Source organism: Saccostrea cucullata, unplaced genomic scaffold (genome assembly GCF_032062105.1).
Source record: "Saccostrea cucullata isolate Sc308-1 unplaced genomic scaffold, CSIRO_AGI_Scuc_v1 ctg658, whole genome shotgun sequence".
Classification (NCBI taxonomy): Eukaryota; Metazoa; Mollusca; class Bivalvia; order Ostreida; family Ostreidae; genus Saccostrea; species Saccostrea cuccullata.
This window is the reverse complement of record NW_026933693.1, coordinates 187,877-201,405: the sequence shown is the minus strand read 5'-3', so window position 1 is coordinate 201,405 and position 13,529 is coordinate 187,877. Positions and strand designations below refer to the sequence as shown.

At 35.8% G+C, this 13,529-nt stretch overlaps 2 protein-coding genes across 2 annotated transcripts in view; one reads left to right on the top strand and one right to left on the bottom strand.

Annotated features, from left to right (window-relative positions):
- Nucleotides 1-13,529, bottom strand: part of LOC134238982 (activating signal cointegrator 1 complex subunit 3-like) — a 90,197-nt gene that overhangs the window by 701 nt on the left and 75,967 nt on the right. Inside the window, 7 exon segments of the mRNA XM_062721132.1 lie at nt 576-667; nt 776-1,041; nt 1,247-1,398; nt 1,660-1,828; nt 2,033-2,088; nt 2,618-2,752; nt 3,366-3,477. Of these exon segments, the coding sequence (XP_062577116.1) occupies nt 576-667; nt 776-1,041; nt 1,247-1,398; nt 1,660-1,828; nt 2,033-2,088; nt 2,618-2,752; nt 3,366-3,477 (982 nt within the window).
- On the top strand, nt 7,258-11,862 carry LOC134238972 (uncharacterized). The gene is made up of 6 exons (XM_062721119.1): nt 7,258-7,420; nt 7,582-7,869; nt 8,178-8,513; nt 8,643-9,026; nt 11,518-11,602; nt 11,744-11,862. Exons 1-6 carry the CDS (start codon nt 7,357-7,359, stop codon nt 11,847-11,849), a joined length of 1,263 nt encoding a protein of 420 aa, XP_062577103.1. The 5' UTR covers nt 7,258-7,356; the 3' UTR covers nt 11,850-11,862.

Sequence of the window (13,529 nt, the reverse complement as noted above, 5' to 3'; positions counted from 1 at the left end):
ACCATTTCCTATCCAACGTCACGCATTTACCGTTTCCCCGCAATCACGATAATCAACTTTGAAAAGTTCATTTAATCTTCATTTATTGCATACAGTGGTCATAAAATAAGAAAAGTTATTTTCTAATTAAAATATCATTTCAGTGTTAATGTAGCAAACATTAGAAAAATTTGTACCCTGCTATAAAGTGCTTGCGGGGAAATGGTAAAGTAATATTTCTATGACGCGAGGATTCAATGTATGTTGCATAGCATTTCTGTAAGTTGTAAAGAGTTAAAAGGAGAAAAATTTCAAACACCTAAGTGATGTTGGGTTGCCAAAACGATGTGGTATTATACACTGACAATGACCATGTTGTTAAACCAAGTTTTTGTAATCAGTATAGCAGTTGTTCTCTTTTAATATATATGTAAAATCGATGGAAATTTAAATCTTACTGGCAAATGCCAAATCTCACGGAGAAATCTAATCAAAAATACTGAGAGACGACGATATGGGTAAACAGGTCTGGAAAACAATCGTTGAACAATGGTTAAAATCAATCATATAAATGTAGCAGTTGAGTGAACACTGACCTTGAGTTTGTTGATTCTTTGTAGGCTGACCTCTATGACATACTCTTGGTCTGCGTGTACTGGAATCCAATCACTGTCAGGTCTACGACCACCTGTGTTATAAAAGTACCTCATAATCTCATTCAGAACACTAAACTTGGCAGTATTTAATAATTAACACAACAAACACTAGTTAGTATTCTCCTTCTATTGTCCCTTACCTGTGTGTGATTTGTTGACCTTCCTGGCTTCCTGTTGACCTATGCCTCCTTCCCACCAACCTTTGACCTCTATGTTGACCTGTATCTGAGGCAGGGTCCCGATCACCTGGTAGAGCTGGTCCACCTGATTCCTCTGCATGTCATCCCCGAGCAAAGCCATTACAGCATCAAACTTCCCATCACACACAGCAAGGAATTCTGGGAGGGTCTGTATAGGGCCCTGTATATCAGGGAAGCCTTTTTTCTTGGCTCCTCCACCTCTGGGTCTTTAAATAAAAGGAATGCAGAATTTCAGCAAGAATTCTCATTTTTTTTTCACTTGTTGGTATCAATTATGTATTAACTCTGCTTATAAACTAAAATTTAAACTAGCTCTATATGGATAGGCAACAGGCAAATCAAAGAGCTTTGCACACTGCCTGGACATGTGGCTTCAGATAATGATACCTAAAGAATGACAGAGTTGTGTACCTTAGGCAACTGAGATGATATGGGGTCATGTGAGGTAAGGTCAAGAGGGCACTGTCATGGTACCATCGACCTTGAACAACCATCTGAATGAGCTGTGTAATTCTAAGGGAGGTCACTAGCCATCCCTCATCTGCGCTGACGTCCAGCATGGCCTGAAAATAATTTAAAGTTTTACATATTGCCCAATCTGTATCCTTAAACAAAGTCCCCTGATCAAGTTTCTCTTTACAAGTTGAATACTTTATAGATTGCTTATTTTTCACATTTTGATTGATCAATTAGAAGAAGTACACTTCAGTAACTTTAATCTGAACAATTTGTTTGGGTAACACAAGTATCCAAATGAATGAGGCTCAACTGTACAAAGAACTAGTGCTTGACTGTATAAAGAACTACTCTATAAATGACATTACCTGTAGAATTCTGATGGCTTGGTCCAGTACTGACTTGGTGTCAGTATTGTAGTCGGTGGAGGGGAGGGGCAGCTGACCAAAGTGGCACTGTAACAGGATGTGGGTCTTGGTGTGGGAGGAGTCGTAAGTGTGGGGGTTCACCTCCAGGGGCACCTTCTGGGCAAGTTCACTACAAATAAAGATAACAGTCAGTTGTTATTGACCAAAACATGGTAAATATAGTTATACAGCTAGCTTGTGCTACAGTCAACTAGAACTGTCCAACTGGACAAAATGGAAATTAGATGCACTATAAAAGATCAAGGTTTCTTGAAGTATTAAATGCCCATTAAAATAAACCTACAAATGGACTTATATCTGATAGATGACTTACCTGTTAATTTGGTCCTCATTGTGTCTGACAGGTAACTGGGCATACTCCTCTGCATCCTATAAAGCCAAATTTATATGTGAAACAAACTAGTCCTTCATCTATATAATCTTGGTCAATTGATCTTAGTCAATATAACTCAAATAACATTTACTACTTTATATTATTGATAAAAAAAATAGAGAAAATGTCTAATTTTGACAAATGACAATCTTTTATCCTTAAACTTTTTAAGAGATAGACAAGTTCTTTTGACTTGCGTGAGTTTCATCCATACACTGATGCTATTCACAGAGAGAATCTGTATGAGGTCTGACATGGTACACTTAGCCTTAAGTTAATGCTACTCACAGAGAGAATCTGTATGAGGTCTGACATGGTACACTCTGCCTTAAGTTAATGTTACTCACAGAGAGAATCTGTTATGAGATCTGACATGGTACACTCAGCCTTAAGTTAATGTTACTTACAGAGAGAATCTGTATGAGGTCTGACATGGTACACTCAGCCTTAAGTTAATGTTACTTACAGAGAGAATCTGTATGAGGTCTGACATGGTACACTTAGCCTTAAGTTAATGTTACTAACAGAGAGAATCTGTATGAGGTCTGACATGGTACACTCAGCCTTAAGTTCATCCCTAAACATCCTCATGGTCTTGTGGTTCAGGTAATAATAGGATGCTATCCTCCCCAGGGTCAAAGGTCGGACACCTCTCTGGTCCTGTACAAACACAAAATTAAAGTAGGTTCACGGCAGTTCTTTAGTATTGAAATAGTATTGCAAATTGTAGACTTGATGTAGTACTTACATCATCTATCTCAGTACTTTCATCAGCTATCTCTATACTTCTTTCATCTATCTCAGTACTTATATAATCTTTCTCAGTATTTAGTATTTACATAATCTATCTCATAAATTTTATCTTCTCAGTACTTACATCATCTATCTCAGTACTTATATTACCTTTCTCAGTACTTATACTTACACATCTATCTCAGTACTTATACATCTATCTCAGTACTAACGTCATCTATCCAAGTACATTATCTAATCTCCGTACTTATATCATCTGTCTTACACTATCTCAGTACTTACACAATCTCATTACTTTCTATCTCAGTAATTTCATAGTCTATCTCAGTATTACATCATCTATCTCAGTACTTACATCTATCTCAGAACTACATAATCTATCTCAGTACTTACATTGTCTATCTCAGTACTTACATTGACTATCTCAGTACTTATAAATCATCTATCTCAGTAATTACATCATATATCTCAGTCCTTACATATATCTCAGTACTTATAAATCCTCTATCTCAGTACTTACATCATCTATCTCGATACAGTAGGAACACTCCAGCTCATACAGAGCCTTCTCCACAAGAGATGACAGAAACTTGTTGATGGAGTCAAAATCTGTACCATCCAAGTTATAATATCTGTAAAGAAAGAAAACATACCCATTACATAGGAACAATGAAAAACTGCCCATGGATTGTGTGGTAGAGCAAGCTGAAGAAGAGACACTGCATGTGTGTATGCATCAAACAAGAGGTCCATGGGCCACATCGCTCACCTGAGCACTAAGGGTAGGAAAAAGTAGAAAATGGCTTTTTATTGTAAAGTTTTGTAAGGACCTGTCAGATGTCTATAATTTAACTTGTTGTACTATGTAATAGTTTTTGGGTGGGTGGACTTTACTTGTAATGATATTCCACGCGTGTCAAAAACGTTGTGACAACATTGGCCGAGAATGTTAGATTTTGTATTTATTTTTACATGTCATGAATTAATTACCTTTCATCTTAAATCTGCACCTATTTCTTGAGTTAACTGTCATTATCTTTGCAGTTCTACGTTTGGATTAGCTGTAATAGTTTGAATTATCCGCTGCCATGCTACTTGTTTACATTCTGTCTGCCATCTTTATATCGGCGCATGCTATGTACATAGTTTCGTATTTTACCAAACATGTTATTCATGCTATATTACGGGCATAATTACTTGCTAATTATTATGTTAATTATCATTGTGGATTCTACTATTCATTTTAGCCATTATTATTCCTGATTACATGTGTTTACTACTTGCACTATATTCTTATCCATCCGCGATATCGTCTGCATACTCAGCAAGTTTATTTATGTGAGATTTACGAGTTTCAGAGATAAACTGTTTACTTACTTATTATAGACACATCTCTTGTTATCCATATTTATTGATTATGTTGTCTTTTCACATGTTAGTTCCAGGGTTTGTTTATAATCCAGGTTGTACGACAATTTTGTCCGACAGTACGACACGATTTTCATTTTGTACGATGTCGTACATTGTCGTGATTGGTGGAACGTCGCCGTACAGCATTTTTATTGGTTGAATCTAGTCATGTGACCCTTTTCCGAAGGTTATATATATGGGCCGATTTCATTATGTAAACAGATAATTTGCCGAGTTGTCAGGCGCGTACATTTCAAAGAGATAAATCCAAGATCCGCCCATATTTTCACCGTAGCCTTATAAAGTATTACCATTGTGATTTCAGGTGGGAAAATGATCGACAATTATCTCCCAACACACTAGACACCTATTTTTAATTGTAATTAACTGTGGGGATCATCCTATTATAGCCATTGTACACCCCCCCTTTTTTATAATAGTAGCCTGTACGGTAGACGCCACCAGAGTTTATTATTGTACCTGTTGAAATGAGAACTGATTTATGATTAATAAATATTGCTGAGACCAAGACAAATCTTATGTTTTCCCTATGAGCTGAGGAACAAGGATTTTAGTACAGGAGTACTACCAGTATTTATTTTGTAGCGTCCCTGACTTAAGCTTGGCCATTCCCAGGGAGCTTACAGTTTAAATCCAAAAGTAGTCCCATGACCAATCACGGATTTGCTATTTTTTAGAAAATGATTTTTAAAGAACAAAGAAGAATTTTTAAAGAACAAACTTGAATCTACACTACCTGAGCATGCTTCCATATAAATATGATGAATTATGGCTTTGTCATTCTTGAGAAGAAGATGTTTTAAGAATTTTCCTATATATTTCTATGTAAAACTTTGGTCGGCCATTTTGGCCCCGCCCTACCCCCGGGGGTCAGAGAAAAACTTTGAATCTACACTACCTGAGCATGCTTCCATATAAATATGATGAATTATGGCTTTGTCATTCTTGAGAAGAAGATTTTTTTTTCCTATATATTTCTATGTAAAACTTTGTGATTTTGGCCCCGCCCTACCCCCGGGGGTCATGATTTGAACAAAAATGAATCTACACTACCTGAGCATGCTTCCATATAAATATGATAAATTATGGCTTTGTCATTCTTGAGAAGAAGATGTTTAAAGAATTTTCCTATATATTTCTATGTAAAACTTTCTCGGCCATTTTAAATCTCTTGATTTGAACAAACTTGAATCTTCACTACCTGAACATGCTTCTATATAAATATGATGAATTATGGCTTTGTCATTCTTGACAAGAAGATTTTTAAAGAATTTTCCTATATATTTCTATGAACAAATTTGGTCGGCCATTTTGGTCCCGCCCTACCCCGGGGGTCTTGATTTGAACAAACTTGAATCTACACTACCTGAACATGTTTCCATATAAATATGATGAATTATGGCTTTGTCATTCTTGAGAAGAAGATGTTTTAAGAATTTTCCTATATATTTCTATGTAAAACTTTGGTCGGCCATTTTGGCCCCGCCCTACCCCCGGGGGTCATGATTTGAACAAACTTGAATCTACACTAACTGAGCATGCTTCCATATAAATATGATGAATTATGGCTTTGTCATTCTTGAGAAGAAGATTTTTAAAGAATTTTCCTATATATTTCTATGTAAAACTTTGACTCGTAATTTTGGCCCCGCCCTACCCCCGGGGGTCATGATTTGAACAAACTTGAATCTACACTACCTGAGGATGTTTCCCCATAAGTTTCATCTTTCCTGGCACAGTGGTTCTTGAGAAGAAGATTTTTAAAACATGCTACCAAATTTTCATTAATTCCCAATTATCTCCCCTTGAATTAGGGCGTGGCCCTTCATTTGAACAAACTTGAATCCCCTTTACATAAGGATACTTTGTGGCAAGTTTGGTTGAAATTGGCCCAGCAGTTCTTGAGAAGAAGTCGAAAATGTGAAAAGTTTAAACAGACAGACGGACAGATAATATCGGACGCCGGACAAAATGTGATCAGAAAAGCTCACTTGAGCCTTCGGCTCAGGTGAGCTAAAAACATCTAGTTCATGAGATTGTTCTTTGGAAATATTTTTTGTACATTTGATACCAAGGGCAAGTGTTCTTCAAGGATTATATATTCAAAATATTTGAAACATTTACTAAACAAGAAAATACAAACTTTGTATTTTCTTGCTCTGTCCATATAAAACTAGTCTTTCTGAATTTCTGAAGTAGAAATGAGGTTTTGAAATTATTACAACAGCATGTTTGGAGGGACCAATGTTTATCAACTGAATTCATATAATTAATAAAACATCACATATATTGAGAAACATAATAAAATCTAGAGATTTGTGAAATTGTCAATTAAGAGTGGATTTATTATCTTCCATTTCTTAGTTCTGTCAGTCTACAGAGACATATTATGAACAGTAAATCCTAAACTTTTAAAAGATTTAAAATAGCCAACTATGTCATAAAAGTCCAGAGTGCAAAAGTTGAAAGATTTAGAGAATGCCAACTTCTACTGATACAGAGTTAGATTGATTCAGGATTCAGGACATAAAAAGGACATTAAGAAGACCAAGAAGGCAACCTGAACAAAACAACAGGACAAATTCCTGTCTTCCCCGACATGCCTATCTATAGAAACCAGCAAGGGGAAAAATGAAATTTATAATTCTAAACCAAGAGTAACTGGACTATTGGGACACCCAACTTAATACATTAAAATCAATTGGTGACAGTTTTTTGTTGGATATTGAGATGTAGGACAACACTAGGTATAAGACGATAAATAAAGACGGTGATGAGGACATTATGTGGGATAATTGATCGTGTTGACTCAGGCCTCAAAGGTACAGAGTGAAAGAGGGTAACATCTTGACATGCAAATAAAGAGACTTGAAAAAAGTACATCAAAGTGAAGAAAAAAAAAATCATGATAGACTGTATGTTGAATCATTGAAATATTTCTTGATTACTAAATAAAATGGATATATAAATCAGAGAAATTTGACAATATTTGGTGGCCATGTCAACGGAAATCTTAGATTTTTGAATAAGGAAATGTTTTTTTACAAGGATAATGTAAAATAGTGATATGGACCAACAAAATGAAAACATCAGCCTTTTCTATTACCTGTGTGATAATTGGATGGACTGTTCTACTTCAGACAGGTAAGATCATGACTAAAATGTCTCTTATTTAAATCTATTTTAAATATATTCTTTATATTAATCTGTGAGCTGATAATGATGCTCATTGAAGTATTTTTCTAGAAAACAACTTGTATTAAATATAGAGTTTTGTAGACTTTGGTATTTTTGTGTCTATTAAGTATCAAGATGCCGAGAAGTGTCACAGTGTGCTGGACAAGAGATAAGTCTGGATTGTTCTAGTCCTGACTGGCTGATTCGGGTGGAATATGAGATTTATGGATATGACCAATCACAGAACTGTCTCATGTCAGGTGACCTCTGTACATACACTGAATTCCTCAGTCCACCAAGTGTTAAGTACTGTAATGGCAGACCTACCTGTACCTTCACTGTACCAAGAGATCAGTATATGTCAGTGTGCAAGGAAAATGCAACCTCAGTTAAAGTCAGATACCAGTGTGTGGCAAGTAGGTGATGCTCTTAATGTTTCTTTGCAAAGGGTACTATGAGAATTTAATTCATGTTCTACTTCAAACCCAGTATGTATGTTCTCCCCCCATTCAAAAAAAATTGCAAAAATACATGTAATATAATCATATGCATTTATTATAATTGTCTTCACTGCCACAAAGTATAGAAACAAATTAGATTTTTTTTATACAGTGTATTTATTATTTAATGCATGCTCTAAAAAAAAAATGTTTTTTCTATATTCACTTGATTATGTCATTTCTAAGTCACTGTCTTCTTTTATTTTCCTACTGGCTCCCTGCAGAATCACAGAGTTTTGACATGTGTACTGATTTTCTGGAGCAGTACCGATCCACCTTCTACCTCACCTCACCCCAATACCCAGCCCCCAAAATACCCACTGAGAGATGTTCCTGTGACATCAATGGTCAGAACATCGATGTCCTGACTCTAGAGCAGACCAAGGCATCGCTGAGTCCAGTGGTCTATATACTCACATCTGACACCAGCACCAAACACATCACCAAACTCAGCATCATCAACAGACTCGAGTTCTCCAACATCTCTTATCTCCAGGTCTTACTGGACAACAGGTACCCCCAGCAGGAATTCAGACTGTGGCTCAAACTCACGGGCAGTGGTGGGTCTTTAAGAGCTTCCTCAGAAATTTTCATGTAGAAACTCCCATTAAAGACTTATTGATGAGTCAAAATACAATGAAGGGAGATTTAACACTTTTGCTTTTATCAAAATTATTTTCACATTACAGGTATGGCTATCAAATGTGGCTCTCCTATAATACCATCAGCCGTCAGCAGTTCACCTATTGACATGTCAACTCCAGAGAGTTACCTCCCCTCAAGCATATTCAGCACTTCATCTCTTGGACTATTGTCTTCTTATGATGACATAAATGTGACTCTTCTACCTAACAGCACCTTAAATTTTAATATAAACACTTCCTCCAAGTCTCTGACATCTGAAAAGAGTTACATCTCTTTGTCAACCTTTGACACAGTGTTGACAGTGTCTGTGATAACCGAGAGGAGTTATCTCTCTTTGTCAACAGTCAACTCCGTGCTACAAACAGCTACAGTAACTTTATCTTCTGTGTCAATTACAGGAAAAAGTTCACAGAGAATTAGCCAATCAGGTAATTACTAATGACCAGCTCAGCCAATCAAGAGTTACACATTAATTTGGTCCATATTAGCCACACAGATCATTAGGAATGAAGAAATTTGCATGCCTGATATTGAATTTAAAGTATGCAGTTACTATGCAGAGCTGCTATTGTTTTTCTTTTAAAATATTTAATTAACAACATAAATATTACCACTGATAATGTTATTCGGTCTGAAAGAAATCACTGCAGGAGTTTTTCCACCAACAATATTAATAAGTGCAAAAGATTTTTAGATGTTTAGTTATTAGGATGCTACCCTGGCATAGTCACTTTAGGTTTTCTTATTAAACTTACTGGTATACCAAAAACAAGAGGCCCATGGGCCACATTGCTCACCTGAAAATTTGCAAATTTTTACCAGATTTCCCCTCTTGATATACCTATAGAGCCCCCTTCCCTTTTCATGATTTTAATACTTTAGAATCTACACTACCCAAGGATGCTTCCACATAAATTTCAGCTTTCCTGGCCCAGTGGTTTTTGAAGAGAAGATTCTTAAAAGATTTTTCCTAAATATATATATATAACTTATATTCCCTATTGGGCCCCCCCTTCAGAAGGGGGAATATATTTTAACAATTTAATATCTACTCTTCACAAGGATGCTTCCACATAAGTTTCAGCTGTCCTGGCCCAGTGGTTCTTGAGAAGAAGATTTTTAAAGATTTGTTCTATATATTTCTATGTAAAACTTATATTTCCTATTGTGGCCCTGCCCTTCCCCCGGGGGTCATGATTTTAACAATTTAATATCTACTCTACCCAAGGACGCTTCCACATAAGTTTCAGCTTTCCTGGCCCAGTGGTTCTTGAGAAGAAGATTTTTAAATATTTGTTCTATATATTTCAATGTAAAACTTGGATTTCCTATTGTGGCCCCGCCCTACCCCAGGGGGTCATGATTTTAACAATTTAATATCTACTCTACCCAAGGATGCTTCCACATAAGTTTCAGCTTTCCTGGCCCAGTGGATCTTGAGAAGAAGATTTTTAAAGATTTGTTCTATACATTTCTATGTAAAACTTATACTCCCTATTGTGGCCCCGCCCTTCCCCCGGGGGTCATGATTTTTACAATTTAATACCCAGAAGGATGAATAAGATTTCCTCCCAGTGGTTCTTTAGAAGAAGATTTTTTAATGAATTTTTTATATTTTCTTGATTATCTCCCCATGTAAGGGGACTTGGCCCTTCATTTTAAAAATTTAAACTCTCATTCACCTAAGGATGCTTTGTACCAAGTTTGGTTAAAATTCGCCCTGTGGTTGTTGAGAAGAAGTCAAATGTGAAAAGTTTATGGACGGATAATTTTGGACAAAATGTGATCAGAAAAGCTCACTTGAGCCTTCGGCTCAGGTGAGCTAATAAATTTTTGATATTGTTTGGCACCAGCCTAAAGCTTTGTATGCCTATTTCTGCTTGCTTCTCATTTCAATTAAGTTACCCTAATTTTTTTTTTTCAAGAAGAACTTTGACTGTCTTCCTATCTAAAATTTGTTTTGCCTGTAAGTACTCAATTTAGCTGATATCCTTAGACGATGATACCCTTTGACTTTTGTAATTCACCTCAGTCAATGGCTCATTTTAAATGAACTTTTTTGATTGAAATTTGTCCAATGTCTGTCATTGCTATTCAAACGACATCAAACTTTCATAACATCTTTTTTCTCCAAAACCACTGAGCCAACTCCTTTGGATTGATTGATTGATTGTATGCTGTTTAACATCCCTCTCAAGAATTTTTCACTCATGTGGAGACACCACCACTTGCAGGTGGAGAGCTCAGTTAGTTTATTTAATACCCAGGAGCAGAGAAGTGAGATTTTCAAAGAAATAATGTATTTTCTGGACCTATATAATTATATAGCTCCGCCCTAGCACTAGAACCCTTGACCCTGGGGCCATGAATTTCACAATTTTGGTAGAGCAGTTGCTCTTACATTCATGCAACAGTTTGCCTTATTGATGTCCAGGAGTAAAGAAGGGCCATGATTTTTAAAGGAAGAATAATTTTAGAAATAGTGAAAATTATGTGAGGTCTTCAAAAATTTCTTTTCCAATATAGTTAACCACTTAGCTGAAAAAGATGAAACTAGTGCAAAAGGGTGAAAGCTTCCATACAAAGAGTGAATTCAAGTTTTTGTTCCCCTTCACCCATAGATGCTGCATACCAAATTTGGTTGAAATTGGTTCAAAAATTCTTTCAGAGAAGAGTCAAAATGTTCAAATTTTTAACACACGACACCCAACGCCTCAAATAAAATAAAATCACCTGAGTTAGTAGGTGACCTAAAATATATGACCGTTTTACATTAGAGTAGGGTGGGGCCTTAATATGCAATTTAAGTTTAATAAAGCAATGTATATGCAGGGTGAAAAATCCGCTAATGAAGAACAGCGGAGCTATAGTAACTCAGGTGAATTTTGTGGCCCATGGTTGTTGTTTTTTATTTTGTAGGTGAGGTTATATTAATTGCTGTGATTGCCTCTGTTTGTGGTCTCTTCTTCATCATATTCATTGTCGCTGCTATTCTTATTTGCAGGTAAGATGGAAAATCTATAAGTAAGCTTTATTCTTAGTAAGTAGTTAAACAATAATTCAATGTTGGCTGTTTGAAGCTACAATGAAATATACAGCTAACAATGAAATACACGGTATAACTAACAAGGAGGTCTGTTTTTAGGAAGAAGAATGAAGCTGTTTCTGAATCTCGTGAAGAAATACACCCCTGGTCAGACAGAAATGTTATAGATGCATATGAACAAAATGACTTCACTGTGAACTTTTAGTTTTCTTGTAAAATATACCGGTAGTTCTTTTTAGAGATTTTTGACACCTTTTAACAAACCACCACAAACGTATAATCATCAATATCTAATGCATTAAAGTCTTGAAGACCATGGATATGTATGCTGAACAGATTTAGAAGATTCAATTTTTTTTTTAAGTTTAACCTTTGTATCTCTTGGACTTCTCAGCAATTTGAGATATTAAGATATGGTTACCAATGTAGCACAGATCGTGCACTTAAGCTTTCATGAAACTTTGACCAAGTTGTATAAAACTCAAAAGTAAACCTTTCATAGTTCTGGCGCCAGTATATACATGCTGGCGATGCTTAGAATTCCAGAATAGTCAGTTTTCTCACATACAGATATGCAATTGGGACAGTTACATATGTACAAAATGACAACACACATCAGGGTAATGATGTTTTAGTGTCGGCATCATTCTGGCTGATAAAATCACGCCACATTCCACACTCGGCCTTCTATGCCAACTTTTACACTACGCCACGAGATGCACTGCTGCTGATGTTGTTATGCACCAGAGATAAACAAAACACCTGGCACCGCGCCAGGTACGCAGATTAGCCTCTACTATTTTTACTACCAGCGTTACAACTGGGGTGAAAAATGGAATTCTGAAAATAAACCAACTCTGACCTTAATACAATATGAATGACAATGTGGATAATATTTACATTTCTGTTTTCTTCTCCACCTCGTAAGTTTACAAGGTTACCACTGATTGTTTATTAATTAACTTCTCATCAAGTGCAGATTTGACACTTGTCTTTTTTTGCAGGACTGCCAAAAATCAACTGAGTATTTGGATTGTTATTTTTCTTTCTCTCCAGAAATGATTCTTTACTTAGATAAAATCCAAGACACATGTTATTCATAGATGATTTTCCTATGAAACTCATTAAAAATTTTAATCGAGTCAATTCTTTAAGCTTTACAAAAAAAAATTAAGGAAAATGGCTCCATCTTCTTTTTTAAAAGCTCCTTCCACACACACCTGTCTACAGCGAGTTAGAGTAAGTTACTTCTGAATGTTCTTTTGTTTCCCTTCCATCAAATCTTTCTAAATTGACATTTATAAATGAGTTTTGAATTTTTGATATCCAATATTCTGAAATTGCAAATTCACTAAGCATATATCAGATTATAAATTCAAGTATGGTATATAAATCTTTGCATTGGATCTAGCTCTCATTAAAATCAATTTAACCATCAAACTTATATTGAACTCACTCAAAAGAAACCTTTAATCATTTAATATGTTTCAAATTTTCTCTACTTGAAAAGAAAGCGATACCTTTAAGTTAATGCTTGAAATATGTATTTGAAGTGATCAGTTTTCCCATCTAGATTAGCCCACCCCACTTAAAAGTAAATAAGAATGACATTCCCTTCTAATGTTCGTTAATTCTTACATGAGCCACAAATTGGCAGTCAATCCTTTTTACCTTCAAGGAAACAAACAAGACATGTGATCAAAGGCTTTTACCACAAATCTTGGAGACTACAATCCCCCCATAAGTTTGAGTGATGATGTATGCCAAATTTTACTAACAGCATGAGTGGGAGATAAGTATCTACAATGTACCAAGAATTGTCAATCCGTGACAACAAATTGCTCAGATCAGGGACCAGCCTCTGAAAGATTCTGGGCACCATTCC